This window comes from Miniopterus natalensis, chromosome 10, assembly GCF_054644295.1.
Source record: "Miniopterus natalensis isolate mMinNat1 chromosome 10, mMinNat1.hap1, whole genome shotgun sequence".
NCBI lineage: Eukaryota > Metazoa > Chordata > Mammalia > Chiroptera > Miniopteridae > Miniopterus > Miniopterus natalensis.
The window spans coordinates 43842966-43866388 of record NC_142090.1 but is presented as its reverse complement, the minus strand read 5'-3'; the positions used below and the strand labels follow the sequence as shown (position 1 = coordinate 43866388).

Sequence of the window (23423 nt, the reverse complement as noted above, 5' to 3'; positions counted from 1 at the left end):
ATAGTAAGGAGTAGTAAATATTTTATTATTTGTAAATTATGCTAAATGGCCTTTTTAACAGTAAAGTGTATAATAAAAGTATATATGTGCAAATTTATTTAGAGAGAGTTATTAAACATTTACTACCACAACGATTGTGATAAAAAAAAAAGTTACAGATTAATTGGGCAGCAAGACCTAAAACTGTGTGTGTGTGTGTGTTTGAGAGAGAGAATAACCCTCCCCTCAGCACACTGAACAGAAACAGCAACACACACACACAATTACCATACAAAAAAAGGGGCCTATTTCCTGAAAACTGTACTTTATTAAAAAATCCCTAAATTGTGCTGGTATCAAGCAGGTATACAACTGGAAAAAATTACAAACTGGTTCTCTTTGGTATTCATGGCAGATCCAGGACTCATTCTAACTCCCTTTTCCAAAAGTGACTTTCTGGGGAATTCATAGCCTTTACTTATGCTTTTCCCCCTCTGTAGAATGCCCAATGCCAAATCCTAACCATCTGTGATGGGGCTCTCATTCATTCATTTTTGAAACATTAACTTGGCACCAATTACACACCCTTCACTGTGCTCCTGAGAGAACCACAAACCAAAGGGCCCTTGCCCTCAGGTCAAAGGTCTTGTAGACAGCAACTGAAATCTCTTCCTTCTCTGGGCCCCAGGGCATTCAAACCACATTTAACTCCCTAGGTGGCATCAGAGTTTCTAGCCAGCAGTCTGGAGAGTTTCTGAGTTTCTGGTAGGAGGGCAGGGGCCAGGATGCTATTTCACCTTAACATCCTGCACAGAGCTGGGCCCAGTGCCTTGGTTTGGCCATTTTCTAATGAATCTGTGATACAGGAAGCATGGCTCTAGCTTTATAACCTGGGGAGGAGCATCACTCATCCTGGTTTGCAATTTAACTCCAGCAGTTTACTGGCCCAGCTAAATGTTGATTTCCTGCTGGAAGGAGGAAGAAGGATTATTTTAAGTGTAATTATCTTCTTTCTTCCCCAAATTAAAGAATAAGGTCACTCAAGTGTGTGGGATAATGTTTCTTAATATTTTCAAACTCATGCTCTACCAACTAAGATGTGGTCACACTTGTTTCTGAAGTTTGCACTGCAGAGCTCACTCTATCTATCTAGAATTTTCCATTAATTATGGGTTGTCACACTACTCAGGCATCTTATGGAAGAGTGCTCAGTCCTTGTCCTTGTTCTTCCTTAGCTTAAATCATGGGTGTTCAATTCCTTACTCTGAAAATTGCTAATTAGAGGGGAAAACTTTACTCTGCCATTTTAGGAGGAATTTAATACTTCATCCCCTGTTGATTAGAAAGAGGTCCCTTTATAGATGAATGTCAAACAATAAATGCAGATCAGATTAGCAGAATTTGAAAATGATCATTCTGTAATCCCCAAAGAAATAACTGATCCAGGCAAAGATCATCAATAAATGCCAAAACAATTCCATAAAATTTCTTGTTGGTATTCAGTTGGTTCTAAAGTATCACCCACAAAAAGATATGCAAAAGAAAAACATATCTGCAATGGAGAGAGGTGGTCACCAGCTTACCAAGTGATCAATACCTAATAATGGGCCTCCCTGACATCATGTGCCCCCTGATGAGATACTTGATGAAGTGCTCAGAATCACCTGGGATGCATTCTTGCCAAGCTGTGGAGCCTGAACCTGAGAACTTTAGCTCTAAATTCTAGTATGGAGGAAAAACAGCATAGAAAAAGAAGGTAAATAACACCACGAGGAAGTGATCAAGACAGGTCAGAATATGAAGCATTTTAAACAGTAATGTTTTATATATATACACACACATATACATACAGGGGGCACTGTTCTAGATTAAAATTGGCAAAGAGACATAGCCAAATGTAATGCATAAACCTTGATAGGATCCTGGTTATATGTAGGTGTGTGTGTGTGTGTATGTGTGTGTGTATATATATATACATATATATATAGAGAGAGAGAGAGAGAGAGAAGGAGAGAGAGGGGGAGAGAGAGAAAGCACAGCTATACACTTTTTTGGGGGGAACAATAGGTGAAATTTGAATAGGAGCTAGATAGTAGATGCTATTAGGGGATTGCCATTAGTTTTCCAAATGTGATACTGATCTTATAATTATGCAGGAAGATGCTTTTATTTTTAGGAGATGCATGCTGAAGTGTTTAGGGATGAAGTGTCATGCTATCTGCAACTTACTTCCAAGTGGTTCAGCAGAAACATACATACATATTTATATAAGATGAGGCTCTGAGACCTTGAGTAGCTCAAGGTTACACAATCAGGATGTGTCAAAATGATAAACATTTAGAAGTGAAATATCATGATGTCTACAACCTAGTTTCAAATGGTACAAAATATATATCTTTATAAGAAGGCAAATAAGATGAACTGTGAACCAATTTTTAAATCTAGGTGGTGCATACAAGAATGACCATGGTATTATTATTTCAATTTTTTTATACGCATGAGAACTTTTAAAATTAACATTAAGATGAAGGGGCAAAAGAAACAAGGGTGCAAGGTGGGGTTACCACCAAATCTGAACTGAGAAACTTTAGGTGGCTCAAAGGTGTCTGTGACGCTGAGCCCAAATGTAGCACTCTTCCACTGACTTTTCACTGCTGATGCAGGAAGTTATGGGGGATACTGGGACTGCAACACCCTAAACTGAGCTGGGCTTTTTTTTTTTTAATGCTCACACGAGGATATTTTTTCTATTGCTTCTCAGAGAGAGTGGAAGGGGGAGAGAGAGACACACACATTGACTGGTTGCCTCCCGCATGCACCCTGACCAGGGCCGGGGATGGAGCCTGAAACCGAGGTCTGTGCCTTTGGCCGAAATCGAACTCGGGACCCTTCAGTCCATAGGCCAACAGTTAACCACTGATCCAAACCGATTAGGGCTGAGCTGGGTCTTTTTGCATTGTGGCTTCAAATACCCACCTGGACAGAAACTTCAGGAGTCCTCCCAGTTCTTAGAATCTCAACTTTAAAATATCAGGTGATAAATCAAAGAAACTCATAGGTCATTTTCAGACTGCTTTTAAAAATGAAAATACTTATAAATGTAGAGTTGTTTTAAAGGATTCAGAGTTTCAGTTTTACAAGATGAAAACAGTTCTGGAAATAGATTGCACAACAATGTGAATGTACTTAACACTATTAAACTGAACACTTAAAAATGGATAGGATATCTACTAGAAAAAGAGAAACAAAGGAAAAAATAAACAAATGGAATGACATCAAACTAAAAAGCTTCTGCACAGCAAAAGAAACCATCAACAAAATAAAAAAGGAACCCACTGTGTATGGGAGAACATATTTGCCAATGATACATCTGAGAAGGGGTTAATTTCCAAAATATACAAAGAACTTATATAACTCAACACCAGGAAGACAAACAATCCAATTAAAAAATGGGCAGCCCAGCTGGCATAGCTTGGTGGTTGAGCACTGACTTACGATCCAGAAAACTGTGGTTCGATTCCCAGTCAGGGCACATGCTTGGGTTTCGGTCTCGATCCCAGGTCATGGGCATGCAGGAGGCAGCCAGTCAATGACTCTCTCATCATTGATGTTTCTATCCCTCTCTCTCCCTCTCCCTTCCTCTCTCTAAAATCAATAAAGACATATTTAAAAATATATATATATAGGGGCAAAGGACCTAAATAGACACTTCTCCAAAGAGGACATACAAATGGCCAAGGGATATATGAAAAAGTGCTCAATGTCACTAATCATCAGAGAGATGCAAATTAAAATGACAATGAGGTATCACTCACACCTGCCAGAATGGCTACCAACAATAAATCAACAAATGAAAAGTCCAGGCAAGGATATGGGGAAAGGAGAACCCTGGTACACTGCTGGTGGGAATGCAGACTGGTGCAGCCACTATAGGAAACAATGTGGAGTTTTCCCCCAAAATTAAAAATGGAACTGCGGTTTGACCCAGTGATCCCACTTCTGGGAATATATCCTAAGAATCCCAAAATATCAATCAGGAATAGTATATGCACCCTATGTTCATAGCAGCATTATTTACAATGGTTAAGATCTGGAAACTGCCCAAGTGTCCATCAGTAGATGAATGGATAAAAAAGCTGTGGTACATTTACACCATGGAATATTATGTGGCTGTGAAAAAGGAGCTCTTACCCTTTGTGACAGCATGGAGGGACCTGGAATGTATTATGTTAAGCAAAATAAGCCAGTTAAATATGAATATCACATGATCTCACTTATATGGGGAATCTAACGAACAAAATAAACTGACTAACAAAACAGGTCCAGAGACATGGATGAATGGAACAGAATGACAGATCTCAGAGAGGAAGGGGGTGGAGAGGAGGGGAAGAGATTAACCAAAGAACATATATACATAGCCCATGGACACAGACAACAGTGTGGGGAAGGCCTGGGGGGGGTGTGAGGGTTGGGTGGAGGGGGGCAAAAAGGGGGAAAATGGGGGACATCTGTAATGTGACAATAAAAAAAATGGATAGGATGGTAAATTTTGTTATTTGCATTTACAATTTAAAAAGAAAAGAAATGAAAATACAGGTATATCAAGATATATACCTCAAAAATAAATTGGATGCCTAGCCAAACTGTAACACTCTGTTGGATGAAAAATTACTCATGAAAGAAAAAGGGAAGATATAGTCCCTCATGCCCACCTCAACAAGATTTATAATATGGTTGTGAAAATAAGACATCAGGTAAACAATGGATTGGCTTTGTCCACAAGATTTCATCAATAATGAAATGGCTATGAAGTGTAAGATTTGGGGCCAGAGTGCATGGGGGGATACAGCCAGCAGTACGGGGTCCAAAGGAGGCCCAGGGTGTGCAGCCTGAAAGGCTGGGGAGGGTTTCCTCAGAGAGTGAATGTGGCCTAGGCCGTGCCAAATGAGGAACATTCATTCTTTTGAAAGGAAGGCACTAGAAGCAGAGGACCCTACAAAGGCAGAGACTGGGACTGGGAAGGAACATGTCTTATTCAAAGGGCTGTGCTGGGTAAACCACTTGTGTGGATTTGGAAGGACTGAGGCATAGAGGACCTGGACTACTGCATTAAATGTGCTCAATGGGGAAGTGATGAAAGGTTTTCGAGGAACAACCTGATAAAAGTGACTTTTTGGGAGATTAATTTTGAAATGGTATGTGGGGGAAGATGGAGATAGGGAGACCAATTAAGCAGTTATTATAAAAATCTAGGTAGGCTATGAGGCAGGCTAGCCTGGGTTGGGATCTGAGGGAATAGAAAGAAATGAAGAGGTGCTAAGAACTGCTCTTAAGAGGGTAGGGGGGAGGGAGGGCCTTCCTAAAGAGAGTAGATAAGGGAAGACATAAAGGTGGTTCTGCGCTTGTACTGTGTCTAGCGCGGTCTGGGGGTGCAGTAAGGACACCCACAGGGGCTGTCTGATGCAACACACCAGAGGCCGTGCCGAGCACTCTGGAGAAGAGGTCGGAACTGGAGGCAGATGTGCCAGAATCACCACACAGGACCGTCTGAGGAGTGAGCAAGAAGCAGGGGTGAGCTGACACAGAGTAAACTGGAGGGAGGAAGGGGGAGCTGGGGGGAACTGGGAGGAGTTGGCAGAAGAGGCCTAAAAGTGGGTGTCACCCAAACTTTGGTAAAGAAAATATGGTTTTCAAAAAGCTCTAGGGCTGTCTACTATTGAATGAAAACTCCCAAAAGTATATATGGAAAGCAAACAGCCTCCTAATCTGTCTAAGGCTGGATTATTATATATTGGGTTTGCATAAAACAGGGCAGATCTCTATTTTCAATGTCTTCAGCTATTAAGTGTTTGGTCTGAGCCTCTGAAAGTGGCAGGGGTCAGCTGAGTTCCACATTTTCTTTGGGTCTTGCCCTGCTTCTGCAAAAGATGGTGAGGAAGGGAACAGAAGTCTGGAGTCTGGGGACTGGCTAGCAGGGCTGTCATTGGTAGGCAGGCCACATGGGGCCAACCTCACCCAAATGTGAGCAGTTTCACTTGCCTGGTGTTTTCCTTTCTTCCTGCCAGTCTGGTCAGATTGTCATGTGTGAAAAGTACTCTAGTCCACAAGCTTTTGACCCTTACTAGAAGGATCAAAACACCAGCCAGCAGACCAAGGGGTCTGGGGCCTGTCAAAGAAACCCCATACTGATGAGGCAACTGAGTAGGAAAGGGGGCAGCACTGAAGAGGAAACACGTGTCAAGGGCTCCCTTGGTCTCTGAAACTAGAGAGAAAAACAGGGAGAGAAACACCAGCTCCTCCAGACCAGCCAGGCATGGAGTAGGAAATGCTAAGTGCCCTGGTTAATGGAGAGTAGGTGAAATGCAAAGTCATGAACCCAACATGACTACATTCCCTGTCGCATGTGGGAGAAGCATTCTGTGTCTTTCTCAGCTGTTTGAATCAAAGAATCTTCTTTGTTGCTGTCCCTCAGAGCCAATGACAAGTAAGGCGTCACTGTGGCTGAAGAAGGGAAAGGTCTTTCACACCCACTTAGCAGATGCATCACCCATCAAAAGGACAAGTTTAAGCTGTGGGTATTGTAAAGCTATCTCTATTCCATCATACAAAGGAGTGCACCCTTCATGAAAACACTAAGATCCCAATGCCAAGAGGGAAACTGAAAAGCGGCCTAGAAGATGTTCAAAGGGGAAAATGAGAGAGAAATCATCACTGTAGATAGATGCCCCTGGAGTTGCTTGGCAACCATCCTTGCTAACACCTTCTCCCAAAAAGGAACAGTTTGAATCAGCTCTGGAGATTTCCCTGAGGCCAGGACTCTAACCCAAAGCTGAGGCCTTGGGATGGGAATGCACTTCAACTGAGGAGGGACCTGGGGCCCTATCGGCAGGTCACTGGCTTACACAAATGAGGGGGAAGAAACTGTAACCATTTTGCTTAAAGAACATGCTCTCCTAGGCCGACTGGTACTAGGCTGAGGCAAGTGGGGTGCTGTAGGTGCAAAATTTAAGGAGGCCCTCATTCTGCACTCTCAGAAGACTGTCTATGCACCTGCTTAAATGTGTGTCCTGGGTGCCCCACCTGCCTCACCTCAGTCCTTACCCTGCTAAGACTACATTATGACAGTTATACTTCTTAATAAGAGTATAACCTCTGGAATCAGCCTGCCTCTGGGTTCAAATCTCAGCTCTACTACTTCCCAGCTGTATCACCTTGGGTAAAAACCTTAACCTCACTGGGCCTCAGTTTCCTAATCTCTAAAATGTGGTTGATAATAGGAACTGCCTCATAGGGTGGTCATGAGGATTAAATGAGAAAAATGCACATTTAGCTCTTTGCTTCACAACTAGTCACTGTCCAGTAAATGGCAGCTAGGATTTTTATTTTTAAAAACACACAAGCAGTTCCCCAGAATCCCTTAAACTGGACCTATAGAATCCAAATCTCTAGGAGGGTCCTGGTGTCTCTACTTTTATAAAGCTTCACAAAGGATTCTCAAAGTGGGCAGGGTTGAGAGCCACTACTTGTATCCAATGAATAGTGGTTCTCAAAGTCCAGTAACTATCAGAGCCACCTGGAGAGCCTGTTTAAAATGTCTGTCCCTGTGCCCCACTCCCTGTTGTGATTTAGTGTGACTGAAGCCTCAGGTGCTAAGTACCTAGGCGGTTTCAACGCACAGTCATCCATATGACCATACTTTGGAAAACTGAAACTGATTCACTCTTGATAACTAATAGCACAGGGACCTTGGTCCCACTCCTTTTATTTTTACTCCTGTCATCCTTAAAGAACCAGGAACAAATGTTGACCAAAGATGCCTAGTGAACCCCAGGCATACTCCTAGAACAGTAACAATGTCCTCTGTCCCCTAAAAGTGGCAGCTCTCTTAAGGCAAGAAAGAGGAACCCAGTGCCTGGTAAAAGTAACAATCATCATAACAAAAGCTCACATCACTGTATGCCAGATAGTATCCCATTTATTTTCACAACAACCCTGAGAGCTACTACTATTACTATTCTAAAAATGAGGAAATTGAGGCTCAGAAAAGTTATCTTTTCTTACTTCTTACTACACAGCTAGTAAATGGCTGAGTCAAGATTTAAATAATGCTCCATGTAACTGCCAAGTCTGTAATGCCAATGCACTTTGTGGTAAAATACACATAATGCAAAATTTACCATTTTAACCATTTTTAAGTGTATAGTTCACTGTACAGTCATCCATCTCCAGAACTTTTTCATCTTTCCCAACTAGAACTCTGTACCTATTAAACACTAATTCTCCACTTCCCCCTCCCTCAGTCCTTGGCAACTACCATTTGGCTCAGTCTCTATGAATTTTATTATTCTAGGAACCTCATATAAGTGGAATCACACAGTACTTGCCCCACTGTAGTCCAATATACTCTTAAAAAGAGGCAGAAACAACCTTGGTCTGATAGGATCAAACGAGGAATATGTCTCAGCCATGTTCCATATCCTGGTTAGTGTCATCAGTTTGGGTGTCCTGTCTTCCCATCCCTATCCCACCCCAGGATTCCATGTCTTACTGGTATATTGTGGTTACTGTGTTAGGGTCACAGAGCAACCCCACTCCCACCAACACCCAGGGGAAAGTGTCCTTGCACTGTTAATGTTCAGAGAACCACAATTAGCTTCATAGAGCAGGTACACAGGTTCAAAGAGCCCACTACTGAGTCACTCTTATCTTTCCCACTATGGTGACCTAGTGTCACTTTGTCCTGCCCTAGAGAGTATTTATTTGGTTTCCTTTTTTTTCTTTAAGCACCTGATCCCTAAAATTGGCAAGTAAAATTGTGTTATGAAACCACAGGTACAAGGATAAAGCATCTACATAAAAACAAAAGCTTTCCCCACAGCAGAATTCCAGCTTTATGAGGCAACTGGATGAACCAAGGCTAGCCCTGAATGGCAAGGACCCTCAGCCTCAGCCCAATGGCAGGAAGGGATTTCCTGGGCTCTCTTCATTAGCTGAAGAGCCTCGGGGTCCAAATCCAGGTCCATTTGGCTGAAGTGGCCAATCTGAGCTCTGCCACAGACGAGCAGGAGAGAGCCAGTCAAAGAACCTTATCTGGGAGCCCATCATTGGCAGAACATTGCACCAAGAGTTTTAGGAGAGAAAGACAAGGAAGTCAGTTTTTTAAATTAATTAATTAATTAATTAATTAATTAATTAATTTGTCGTGTTGGTAGGGAGTCAGTTTCTTGACGTTCAGTTTCTGCAACTCAGAAAAAGGCCAACCCATTGGCCAACACTCTCCCTCTCCATTATGGCTACATTTGATTACTATAGTTACAATTAGACTCCCAGTGGTCAAGCCCCACCGGCTCCCTCCCAATCCCTGAGGCAAGACCAAGTGTGGACTCCCAAGAAGCACCCCACACATTGGAGGAGCTGGATGTCTCCCCCTTGGGCTCTGTTTTGCCACTGGAGGAACTGTAGGCCCAGGGGAGATCTGCCAGTGTGGTGCTGTGTGGCCTCAGGGAGGAGCAGTCGTCAGCGTGTGGCCGCCCCTCTTACCCTTCAAATGCCATCTGTCTCTGTCACTGTGGTCCAGGGTGTGCTTCAGTTTCTCCCATTTACTCTAGGATTTTCTCAGTGGCTTCTTGTCTGTAATAGTTGTTAGTTGTTCTTCTTGTGAGGAGGAGCAAAGCCAGGAATGACTTACGTCACCATCTTGGTGACGTCACTCTTATTGCAGTCACTAAAGGATTATAGTTTCCAGATGTGACACTGGGCCACCTCAGAGCATGGGGTCCTTGAATAAAAGGGATTTGACCACAACAGGGTCTCACTGTGTCTGCTACTACCACTTATGTCTACATCTTGTAGACATAATGTCACGAATTAAACAAAGCACCACGAACAAAAGGTTAGCCCAAAAGATATAAATACGATGTACACAGAATACCATACAGTAACCAAATCTGCCTAACTTTTCTAAATCAATTCTGAAGCAGAGACAGCAAGCCCCTGTGAACCACTGGTTAGAGTGAAAGTGGCCTCGCAGTGCTAAGTAATGAGGCAGACCACATGGCACACAGGTCAGAAGCGCCAGGAACCAGACCCTCCTCTGCCCTTCCTGTTTTCTTATCCATAACACGGGAACCCTGAAAGATGCCACTTTGTTCTGTCACGTGCGCCCCCATTTTTGACAAGTCCCATGGGCAATCACACTGCACAGAATGCCAATAGTATTTCCAGCCTGACTTTAAACTGAAATCCTTAATGCTTCATTGTGGTACTCTTGACATCAGGGGCCACTGTATAATAAATGCCATCATTATCAGAATTGATGCCTTGGGATCTCCTCCACCCACAGCGAGGGAGGATGGGCCAACCAGAATTAGAACCTGAAGCTCACTACTGTCACTATTTTTTGCAGAATAGAGCTGGAGGTTTGGAGGAGTCACCTGGGAAACCGTTGGAGGAAAGTTCTTTGAGAGACAGAGTCTTCTCCCTCTTTATATCCTCCCAAATGTTGCCCAGCATGAGGGGATAGTCGCAGCTTTGTATATGACTGCTGAGTATCCAGTAACACCAACTCACTGGAATGTACGTCTAAAACATAGTTGCAGAATATTTCCATGAATATCTTAGTGTATTTTTCTTGTGTTCTTGCATTTCCAGCCTCACCTTACACCAAGGATGCTCTCTCAGGGTACCTTTGCTCCCTAGGGGTGGGCCTTGGTAATGTATAGTACATTTTTGGTTGTTTCAAATTGGGGGAGGGAGAGGTGCTTTTGGAATCCATTGGTAGAGGCTAGAGATACTGCTAAACATCTTACAATGCACAGGGCAGTCCCTGCCACAAAGAAGTAGTGCCACTGCTGAGAACGTTGATACTACTCTTTGCTTTGCTATCTTCACTCTAATCAACACACACTCTTTAGGTTCTAGAACATTGTATATTCTCTCACACTTGGTGCCTTCACACGTTTTTCCCTTAATTCCACCCTGCCCAGTCCTGCACATGGTTAACTTCCATTCCTCAGGAAGGCCTTCACTGAACTCCTAACCTAAATTAGGTCCTCCTGCCAAGCCTTCTAATAGCAAGCACCCCATTCCCCTTTTAGAGTACTCCCCACAGACACCATGACTTTGTAATATTGTCTTCGCTGCTAGGGTGGAAGCGCCATGAGGCAGAGGCTGCACTTTTTTGCTGCTGTGGCCCTGGGCCTAGCCAAGTGCTGGCACACTGTGAGAGTCACTTAGTCTCATACATGATGGAGGCCAAGAAAGAAGGAGTGGGTATTAAAAACCAAGCAAGACACTCAGAGGCTTCAATAATTGTTCCACTATGCAGGCACCAAAAAGAGAATGTGGCAGCACCTTATGAATTGATATGGAGCCCTACCCTTTAGAATTTTGTAACTTGAACATTATTTAAAAAATAAGAAGCATTTGAGTGTGTGTGTGTGTGTGTGTATGTAACAGTCTACGTCTTCTAGAGATAAAAAAAATTATTCTTATAGAATGAGGTTATGATGAGAACCCAGCACATCACATACAGTGTCCCAGAGTGTGCCCATCCTGCCTAAGTTCCTGTTTTGGAAGAAGCCAGAGCCACATTTTCTCCACGTGAGAAGCCAGACACATAGAAATACGTGTATGTAAAGAGATACTCATTTAAAGCTTTATATTTTCAAAACTAGATGGTTTTGAAAAAGTTCTTTCTCAGCTTTTCTGTCCTGGCCATGGTGCTCCCCCTTCTCCATTGGCTGGATGCAACAGTAAAGCTTATTCGTTCTCCAAGCCCTTACTTCTTATCATCTTTCCTCCCTACCACCGTTAGGCCATTCCACCTCTCCTTCCTTTCATCCCAAACGCAGGGCAAGAGAAGAGAGATGATAATGAAATGTCAAAGTGAACAAATGTTGCCGCTTGCTAGCGGAAGGGGAGGAAGGTAGGCTTAATGGAAAAAGAAGTTGAAATTAATGGTCAAATGAGGTTTATCTGTGTAATCTGTGGATGTGGTGTCTTCCCAACTCCTATTAACACAGATAACGGAGTTGTCTGCATAAGGATAAGGGGAGGCCCTCCAGAGTTTCCCATAAATCTCTACCACTTGTCGCTGGCTCCCCTGGCTTGGATTCTAAGAACACTTTATTCTTAACAGGTCAGTCGCCATCTTTTCCTCCAATTTGCTCCCATCCAGCCATAACTGCAAAACTCCTAAACCTGAGCTGAATGTGTTCCCACATTCCCTGTGTCATCCCGTGTTCCAGCCCAATTCCACCAGCATCTCAGGAGGAAAGCAAACTCTTATAGTCACAGCAAGATCTTACTGGCTCCAGAACAGTTTTCAAATGGGAAGCAGTCCACAAGTTTACCTACATCAAATCAAAACATCTGGGAACATTAAAACACAGACAAATGCCCGAAGTAACTAGTGTGGGTTTCCAAAAGACCAAACGAGGATCTACTAAGGATTTTCTTTTCTCAGTGATCAGATAAAACAACTTATTGATCATTTTAAAAGTTATTTTAGACCTCCCAGACCTAGAAAGATTTTGTAAACCCTTCTTAGCCACAGGCCAACTGCCTAAGTATTTTCTCTAGCTCTTGATATAACTTACCAATGACTACATATTAACTGCACTCCATTAAACTTGGTTTTTAAAAATCATTACCTTTATAAAATTATAACATGCCTTACTCTAAAAATGAGATTTCTGATAGCTTATCTTTTCCATTCATCACTGATTAAAAGTCCCAGTTAATTATAATTAAGTTTCATAGAACTAGCTTCATTAATAAATGATGATGATAATCATAATAACATTAAAAAAAATAAAGGCAAACATCCATCTGCTAAGCCCTTCTGTATTATCTCAGTTAATCCTCACAACAACCCTGCTATTATCTGTTTTATATAATCCAGGGCACTTAGGAACCATATGCACCCTGCTCTGCATTCATGAATTGATGTTCTGAAAAAAAAAAAAAAAAAAATGCCCCGGCTGGGTAGCTCAGCTGGCTGGAGCAATGTCCTGTACACCAAAAGGTTTGGGTTTGATCCTCGGTTGGGGTGTGTACGGGAGGCAAGTAATCAATGTTTCTCTCTCTCCCTCTTTCTCTCTAAAATCAACAAACATATCCTTGGGTGAGGATTAAAAAAAAATTCAGGTGAGGCAATTAGAATAGGGGAACATCTTTCTAAATCATAGTTTTTTCCCAATTAGCTTGAAAAAAACTGTTCAGATAAATCTACAAAGCTAGAGAGAAAATTATTTTAAAAGGTTAGTTAGATGAATGGCCTTCCTTGGAATTCTCTATCATAAATGCATTTCATATTTTAGATTAGGCTAACAAGGTTTCTGGGACCCCCTTCTCTCAGAAAATCTAAATGCCTGACTCAGCCAAGCTGACCTAGGTCAACTCACTCTCCCCTGAGAGGAACACATCACCCTGGGTTTGGACTCAAACCTTCAGTCATTCCAAAGCCCTAAAGGTCACATACCATTCACAAACTATTTGTAGTAGAATATGCTTGTGTATGAGATGCAGTGATTTTTGCCACCAAGAGATTATAAAATGAGAAAATAAGCCCAGTATGTAGTAAGTTTTTTTGTTTTCGTTTTTTCCTCAAAATCAGCCTGTTTGGTATGACTGTCTCAAGTGTAGTTACGTTCAATAGAGAAACTTAGGTTCAGAGGTGTTAAAGGGACTTTAGATGATGTTTAACCCCATATCCTTACTTTACATGTGAGAGAAGAGTCCCAGAGACGGGAAGTGATGTTCCCAAGGTCATATGTGGGAACTTACGAAGCTGACTCAAATCCCTCTCTCCTGATCCTTTCACCATGCCAGGCTGCCCTCGGCATAACCTCATATGACCATATCCAAGCATGGAATTAGCAACATCTTCTGAACCCAGGTGATGATTTGGCAAGGTTCAAAAGTATTTTCCAAATTCCTCTTTACTGTAATTTTAGTTAACTTTGAATGAAACAATAACATTGATGTAAAGACTTTATTAGAGGGATTTCAAAGCATTCAGTTAACACTTCCTACTGATATAGGTGGAGAACAGAAGCACAAAAAGGTGAAAGGAATGAGGAATGGAGAAGAATTATGTGACAATAATCAGGTTATTTTAGAAGTCTGCAAGTCTTTCCTGTGTCTTTTGAAGTTGTGGCCAGATAGAGACAGAAGGCAAAATGATTGTTTTTTCACATTTCCAAACTAACTTCCCTCCCTGAGCCTACTCAATAAAAATACTGTATCACAATAATGTTCACAGTAACATTATTCACTACAGTTAAAGATGGAAACAAGCCAAGTCTTCATCAACAGATTGATGGATAAACAAAACATAGTATATACACACAATGGAATATTATTCAGCCATAAAAAGGAATGAAATTCTGACATATGCTGCAACATGGATGAACCATGAAAACATTATGCTACGTGAAATAAGCCTGTCACAAAGGGACAAATATTGCATGATATATACATATATATCATATATCTCATATATATAATTATTCATAGTATTTAGAAAACTTCATAGAGACGAAATAGAGTAGAGATTACCAAGGCTGAGGGAGAGAGGGGAATGGGGAGTTAGTATATCATGGGTATAGGATTTCTGGTTGGGATAATAAAAAAGTCTGGGAAATGAACAGTGGTAATTGTTGTACAACACTGTGAGTGTACTTAGTACCACTGAATTGTATACTTTAAAATGCTTAAAATGGTAAATTTTATATTATGTTTATTTTATCACAATAAAAAAATCATATCAAAATCTGGATTATAGCTTGGCTGGTGATTCTCAGTGGTTGAGCCTGGGCCCATGAACCGTACCAAGAAATCCCCTGGTTTGATTCCCAATCAGGGCATGTGCTCAGGTTGCAGGCTCAATCCCCACCAGGGGTATGCGCAGGAGGCAGTAGATTGATGTTGATGCATTGATGTTTCTATCTGTCCCTCTCCATTCCTCTCTCTCTCTAAAATCAATAAAAACATACTTTTAAAAAAATCTGGATTATATCCTTTCAATTCTCAATTGCTATTCATTCATTGCTATTAAAGCCCACATTTCTTCTCAAAACCTGCTTACTACCAACAGTGTTATGGTCATCTATGCATGCTCACACACATAAATAAATATAATCACACCTAAATCACTTTGTGTCCTGCAGAGACCCATCCACAAACACATATCCATTCTGAGACTACCTTCATGACTCCAACAAGAAAGCTCATGGCAAGACTAATGCAACCAGTGTTTCTGGAGATCCTGGCAACCAAATACCCTGACAGAATCCCAGCTCGACCCTTAAATTCTTCATCATGGTGGGAGGTGGGGGGGATATATATTTAGTTTATGTGTACTCTATCTGTAAAGAAAACTTTGTGCATATACCAAGAAGACCTCCAGGAATAGCTAACCCAAGTCTGCTCCACCAGACCCATGAACAAAGAGATTTTAGCTCATACATGGTTGTTTGGTGAACTCAGCAGTTGTATGTTACAGTGAACAGCAGTGTCCTTAATGCAAATGCATATGCATATAATTGGGAGCTAAATCTTTGTACCTTTACAGGACAAAGGATATAATAAGCAGAATGTACCACTTGTGAATTCTGAGCAAAGGAGAGCTTTTCATTTTTCCTTAAAAGAATCGACTTCTCATAAGGCAAAGATAATTTGAGAACAAGTCTTTTGAAATAGAAGCAGGGAGGAGGGTGCAGAATATGAGTTTTGTGTTATAGTTATACTTGATCACCAGGCCTGAGAGGTACCAATCCTGTGCCATACCATGACCTTTACTCAACTTTAATTTAAAGGTTTTCACAGCCTCATCTTCTTTCATGGAAACCTTTCCATTGCCAGGGTCTGATAACTGAGTCCATCAGCTTTTAAAGATCTCAAGGGTTTGTAAAGAAAACAATCTCTAATGATACTTCCCATTGCCAACACTTATGGACATTTAGCACCAATAAGTTGCTACTTGTAAGATGTCCACTTGATTTCATTCCCTTGTGCATCCTAAAGACATGTCAAGATCACAGTAAGATATTTAGAGGCAACATCTTTATAATAAGGTTTCATTCCCAATCAAAGTGCTTAATTAGCAGAACCACTATGCTAGAGAACTGTCCTTGAATATGCATGCATTTTAACCTCCATGTTATTTTTCTGAAGCTCAAATTTTCCTCTCACTGGATGGTCAGGAAATGATTATGCACAGAAAACCAACTGTCATAGGTGTCAATCCACAAAATAAGTTCCATCTTTCTAAGCAGGTTTCAGCTCCCTTAGAGGATGATATCCTGGTTTATGAGGGAGATCATTCTTTGGAATATAATAGCCTTTTCTCCATTCATTTGGGACGAGCAATGCTCCTATGGCCTAGTTACGGCTAAACTCTTTCAATACTCCCCACCAATCTCTTCTGGCCCCTCGCGCCATCTTCCCACCCCCAATTTCAGCCAACCATGTTTATAAGACATCAGATAGTGAATCACAGTTCAAATTAACCCATCCATTTGTTCAGCAGAAAGTGGCCTCTGAAGTTGCTCCATGTGGAGCCCATAGGCCAGAGTTACATATGGCAGGCTTGCAAACATGAACAGGATATGACTTATTTATGATGACCATGTGTGTTTGATGCCCAGTTCCAGCAGGCTGTGGCTTTACTTGCCTGCCTTAGTCTAGGATGACCTATCTACTTATTGAGTTCCATTTCAGGTACTATATTTCCAGGCTGGGGAAACAGAGATGGGTGACAGGCTAGGCGGCTGCTCACACAGATTCCCCTAACCCTGCTGGCCACATAACAGTCTGTGACCAAGCAAAAAGTGGGCAAATGTAACTTGCTGCAAAGGTTTGCACGTACAGTGGTTTTCAGTGGAGAGTGGAGAAGTAGCTGATAGAATGACTGACCATGTGGGGTTCATTAAACTGTTGTGTATTTACCCACAAGGAAGGCTGGGATGCTTGTGAGGGAAGCCCCTCTCCTCATTTCACAGATTTTGACCCCCCACCTTTGGCAATGATGCTGCAAATGTGAATGGCAGATAGGCATCAGAAGGTCCAAACGTGGACTGCAACTGAAGTGCAGTAAACTTCTGCCTCCAACAGTCACCCCCTCTTTACCCCCCCACCCCAGTTGTATTTATACTTTGAAAGAAGTTAACACGAAGCAGGAGACACCTGGGCGTGCTCAATTTTTGACAAGCCTTAGTCACTCTGTACCCAGCAGAACAATTCACATTATAGTCGAAATCCTGTGAAGATTTCTGCCACACATGCTAACACTAAAATGCCAGTAGCTCCACTTACCTTCTTTATTAAGCCTCATAACCTCCCTGCTTTTTCCACCCTCTTTTCCAGCCTCTTCTAAATCTACATCTGCAGATGAAAAAGAAAAAGAAAAAAGAAAATAAGGGAAAAAAGCGAAAAAAAGGAGGAAAAAAGCCATAGTCAAGGGGGGGGGGAGGGAGAGTGTTTATTTGCAAACAGATTGATATAAATACTGTACATGAAAATCTTTCCAAAATTGACAATGCGACGTTTTCTCCCAAGTCCGGATTTCCATCTACCTAGCCCAGATAGGTACCAAAAAACTATGCAAGCAGCAACAGAGTAGCCTTTTAAACAGATACACCATGGAGCTGTGAAAGCCCACCCCGCGGGCTGCCACGGGGAGCCGGGCACAGACAGACAGACAGACAGCCCTGGCAGCAGGGCCTCTCTCTGTGCATTGATGATCTGTCTCTGTGTGTATTTATTTAGAGAGAGAGGGAGAAGCATGGAGGACACCGGGGGCCACTCTCTCTCTCACACACACACTTTTTCCCAGTGGCTCTAGGTGAATGGAAAGGTTACAGGATAATAAAAGGAGGAGGAGGCGGTGGGGTTCTTACTGTCGGAGCAGTGTAATTTGGCGGCGTCGATCCAGGAGGACCAGGGTTTGCCCAGAAACGCCTCCGGACTGGGCACTTTGCGATCCAGTGTCGCCATTGCTCTTCCTTCTTGTTGCTTTTTCCCTGTTCCTTCGGCAGCAGCAGCCGAGAGACACGGGATTCGAGAACGCTCCGACGTCATCTTCGGAACGTTCCGACATTGAGTGTTCTGGAGGGGGGAGGGCTGGGAGGAGGGAGGCGGGGAGGAGGAGAGAGGAGGAGCCGGCGCCCGAGCGCCCGCAGCCGGCGGGGCTCCGCTCGCGCGCACGGCCGCCAGAGGCAGCAGAGAGGCGCCTGCAGCTCGGCGCCGGTCCTCCCGGGAGGGGCCGCGCGGAAAGGCCCGCGCCAGGTGCCGGGGACCAGAGGGTGCCGCGCGCCCGGGCCCCGAGATGCTGCGCCGCCGCCGCCGCCGCCGCCGCCTGCACCCAGAGGTCCGGAGGGGCCGGGCCGGGGCGCGGGGGCCAGGCCGGGGCGCGGGGAGCAGGCCGGGGAGAGGCACGACCTGGGCCGTAGGAACGGTGGTCTTTCCCGCAGAGTTGCCGCTAGAGGACTTAAAGTTTTTGCCCGCAGCCAGTCCAGGGTGCCCTGCCCTCGCCAGGTCCCTGGCGCCCCCAGCGAGGCGCCTCCACAAGCATTCCCACGGCTTGGGGGGGAGGAGACGAGCAGGTTTGCAACCTCCCCCCACCACTTCCACGACCCAGCCAGGAAAGGGACCCTGGTGACCTCGCATCCCAGTCACTGCCCCCTTTACCCTTCCTTCTCTTACACGGCGGACCTGTGGACCGTGGAGGATTCTGTGAATGCTGAGACCGGAGAGTAGATGGAAGTGGTTCTAAAAAGCAGGTGAGTTTGGGGCGAGAGAAGCTGCCCTCCTGTCTCAGGCTGTGGGACACGCAAGGCTCAAAACTCAGCGCCGGGTGCCCCCAGATGCTCCTTGCAGTGCGCGCCTCCTGCTCGCACAGAACCACTGCGTAGACTGCGCTCCGGGATCTCCATAGCGGGAGAGCGAATTCACCCGCTCCCGCCCACCCAGCCTCAAGGAATTTTCTGCGCTCCCTACGGTGAGTGGAGGGTGGCCGGGACCAGCGTATGAAACCTACAGCCAGAAATCTGATTCCCATTTTAGGTTTAACTGTTCTAGCCAGCTAGATAGGAAGAGTTAGATTTCCCCTGGATTTTGGACCTTTGATGTTTTGATTGCGATTTCCCCGCTCTCCCCAGAGGTAGGCAATAAAGGCCTTAAAAGGTCTCCTGGTATCTCTTTTTAAAAACCTCTTTGTTTACTCTGACTTACCTAAAACATGCCCCCCCTCCCCGACATATTTTCCTTCTATTTCCCCAGCACCCTTTTCATTCTTACTACTTATGTTCTCCCATGTCTGAAGTGCACTGATTTGAAGTTGCTCTGTACTTGAGTTCTGCCCTGGCTTTGCCATCCAATTTCTGTGCACTTGGCCTCCTGTATCTCAGAGCCACGGTTAGGATGGGCAATGGAGGAGGAACCTTAGCCTTCATTTGTGATGTTTGTGTGAATGGGCTTGTTTATTTTGTCAGACCCAGATAAATTTCATTTGCCTTTGCACATAGGGACCACTAAGTGGCCAAGGTGCCACTGGGTGGAGAATTCTCATTTTAAGGACTGGTGGTGTTAACAAATATTTATTACTTATTGACCTCTTATGTATGCTAGACTCTGTGATTAACATTTCCTTCCTTCCTCCCTCCCTCCCTCCCCCCTTTACCTCTCTCCCTCTCTCTCTCCCTCCTCCCCTTTACCTCTCTCCCTCTCTCTCTTCCTTTCTCCCTCTCTCTCCCATCCATCCATCCATCCATCCATCCATCCATCCATCCATCCATCCATCCATCCATCCATCCATCCAACAAATACTGCCTATAATGGACCAGCCACCTGCAGCAGAGGAAAACAAATGAGACCTAGCCCAGTTTTTGGGGAGATGCAGTCTGGTGGTCTTTGTGGAAGGAGGGAGGTATGAAACTTATCAACTCCTTGGGAAAATAAGACTTGTAGACAGCGACTGCCAGGCCAGGGTGGTAAATGCGTGACTCAGAGCTGCGCCTGTTCATAGGAGGAACTGAAATGTAGTTTGGAGTGATCAGAAGATGTGTCACTGAGAAAATGGGATATGCTTTGCATCTTGGAAATTGGGAAGGATTTATAATGGTAAGGTGAAGACTGGTTTTGCCAAGGGAGGAGAAATGATGATATTAGCAGAGGCTTCCAGCTGTGTATAAGTGTGGTGTATTTAGATGCTGAGTGTGGTTTACCTGGGATGGTGGGTTACTGTTGGGGGTGATAAGTTTGTATAGTCAGGCCTGGGTCAAATTATGGAAGGCACTGAATAGTAGCCTAAAGAGTTGGGGTTTTGTTTGACAATGGGGAGCCATTACAGGGGCTTTCTGTAGCATAAGGATAAGTAGAAAGTATGACTTAGGAAGATTACCCTGGCCTTGATGTCCAGGATGTATATTGCATTCTGGAAGCTCGTTAGGAAAGTAGTGCTACACTATTGATAGTATAGTGTGAAGAAATGAAGACTTGAACTTTGGTGCTCCCATGAAGTAGAGAAAAAGAGACAGGTATGAGACTCTATGGAGAAAGCACCTCATCAGAGGGTATGTTGTATGTTTGGATTTTGGGAGAATGAGAAAGAGAGAGCTTCAAGGCATACATAGTTAGATCCTGGGACATTTTCCCCTTCCCCTCCTTTCTGATTTTCCTTCTGCTTTGGTGTTTATTCCTCTGTTGTGCTTGCAAGGGAAAATGTGGTTGGTAGCTTCTAAGATGACCCCAATGATCCCCATATCCTGTGTTCATACTCTTGTATGATCCCCTCTTCACTGTGGGCTGAACCTAATGACTTGCTTCTAACAAACTATGGCAAGAATGATGGGATGTCACTTCTGAGGTTAGGTTACAAAAAGACAGTGGCTTCTGCCTTGCTGTCATTGGCTTGCTCTAAGAGAGCCCACTGTCATATTGTGAGCTGCCTTAGGGAGAGAGGCGCATGTGGCAAGAAACTGAGGGAGGCCTCTGACTAACAGTCAGCAAGGAGCTGAGGCCCTTAATCCAATAGCCAGTGAGGTGCTGAATCCTTTAAGCCGCCAGGTGAGTGAGTTTGAAGTTTATCTTCCTCCAAATGAACCTGGAGATTAGACCATAGCACTGGCCCACACCTGTGAGAGACCTTGAGGCGGAGGCACCAAGCTAAGCCTTGCCTGTATTCCTGACCCACATAAACTGTGAGACGTTTGTCATTTTATTTTTTTCCTTTCTAAAAAAAATTGAATTTATTGGGGTGACATTGGTTAATAATATCATACAGGTTTCAGGTGTACAGTTCTACAATACATCATCTGTATATTGTGTGGTATGTTCACCATCCCAAGTCAAGTCTCCTTCCATCACCATTTATCCCCCTCTTACCCTCTCCTCCCTCCCTCCCTCCCCTCTAGTAATGACCATATACTATTGCCTGTCTATGAGGTGCTTTTTGTTTTGTTTTTGCTTAACCCCTTCACCGTTTTCACTCCCCCCACTACCCCATCCTCTTGGCTGGCTGTGAGTCTGTTTTTATTTTGTTTATTTGTTTATTTTCACCTCCGTATAGCACTTTTCTAGCCAACAGTTGGAGAACTGTCATCTTCATTCCTAACTCCCACCCCTGCAGACTCCTGCTGTATCTTTCTCTATCATACTCATCACTTTCTAGTAGATCTTAAAATCGGCCTCTTTATTTTAATGTCTCAGAGGGAAGGTGGGGTGGGGGAGTGGGCGGGGAGAGATTAATAAAAAAACTTACATGTTTATAAGCATAACTCATGGACACAGACATTGGTCTGGGGAAGGCCTGGGGGTGGGGTAGATGGGGAGTGGAGGCAATCAATGGGGGTAAAAAGGGGACATCTGTTTATAAAAAAAGAAAGTTTAATTGAGCGTCTGCTATAAACTAAGTGTTGTTCCAGGCTCTGGGGATATAACAGGAAACAAAACAGACCAGATGCCTTTAATGGAGTTTGTATTCTAGTTGGAAGAGATGTTTGGCATTTTAAATTGGAGTAACTTGTTACATAGTAATATATAACTACTACCGCATGACTTGAGTATAAAGTGATTGGATAACAAAAAATAAGTTTAACAGAGGAAAAGTCTGAGCAGTGTTCCCTTGTTCCTCTTTTGAGCCTTCTGTGAATTGTGTATCATCTTTCCCCCAACATTTTTTGCCAGCTTTGTGGAACTGGTTTACACTAGTATCTCCTATACTCTGAGTTTTGTAATTTATCTTTATCCTTTAGATACCCAAGTTTTTGCTCTTTAAATTCAATTACTACTTTGTAGAAAGAGTTCTTCAATGACAAGATCATAATGTAACTTTGGAAACAGGCCTATTGACAGCAATGCCATCACACTGGTAGTTGTTACAATCCTGCCCTCCTCGAGGTGTGTGGAATACATAATGATGAAGGGACGTAAACCTAGTGGCTGAGAGTCAGTGACTTGATCTTTCAGAAAATTCTGTCTCCTCTCCTGGGAGCCACTTTAAACCACTCAAAAAATCAAAGTGTCTTTTCCTTAGGTGAAGTCAGTGCATCTCAGTTGCAGAGAAACAAGGCAGTGGTTCCCTATTTTAACATTAGTTTACTCTCCCAGCTGAGTCTTTCAGGCAGAGGTTATTTCTGCACAGCACCCTGAAGATGGTATGACAGCCTAAATATTATTCTCATCTAATTGAGAGGATTTTACTTTGCAACATAGTAAAAAATGGGCTGGACTCTACAAGTGATTTAGCATCTCTACAAAAGAAGACCAGATACATTGCCATTTTAACTGTTAATGAGAACAAGCGTACATTATTGCTGTAGAGTTATGGAGTATAATTGTAGAGTTTCTATTCTAAGCCTTCCACAGGTTCTCCACTGACTACAGAGATAATAATGCCAAATTTGTGAAACTATAACCCACCGATCACTTTGTAAATACGATAACGTGACTGTCAATTGAATTATGCTGCTAGGAACCAGAGGTAAAGAAAGCACTGCTCATCAAACTACTAGTCTTTCATACTTGACTTTAGATGAAAATTGAGGTCAATTGGGTGTAGTATTCAGGTCAACATGGTGCATCTATATTATTATATAAACATCTATACTTACATGTCAACTATGTGTATTGCAAATTTATCACAGACTTGAATTCCTTTTGATAGTAAGTAGTTATAAATATTGTTAGTCACAATGAGAATCTTATACATTCTTAATAGTAATAAATTGACCTGCAAAGCAGCAATTTAAAGCATGTTAACATAATGTCTGTGTGATAAAACTATCTAGCAAAGACATAACACCTCCTCATGATCAATGTTTAGGAAGATAAAATAAATGTAAATAATTTTATTGTTTTATTTTTCTTAGAAAAATGACAGTAGTTGGTTTAATTATAAAGGAGACTCTTCCATAGACCAAATAAAGAAATCAGTGCTGTAA

The 23423-nt window shown here is 43.1% G+C and overlaps 1 protein-coding gene across 3 annotated transcripts in view; it reads right to left on the bottom strand.

Annotated features, from left to right (window-relative positions):
* ATXN7L1 (ataxin 7 like 1) overlaps positions 1-18063 on the bottom strand; it is a 230687-nt gene extending 212624 nt beyond the window's left edge. For all 3 annotated transcript variants that reach the window (XM_016204762.2, XM_016204763.2, XM_087821097.1), the window contains exons 1-2: positions 17883-18063; positions 17299-17367 (exon numbers count right to left, since the gene is read on the bottom strand). In XM_016204762.2, the coding sequence (XP_016060248.1) occupies positions 17299-17367; positions 17883-18063 (250 nt within the window). The remainder of the gene's footprint in view (positions 1-17298; positions 17368-17882) is intronic.
* Between the last annotated feature and the right edge of the window lie 5360 nt (positions 18064-23423).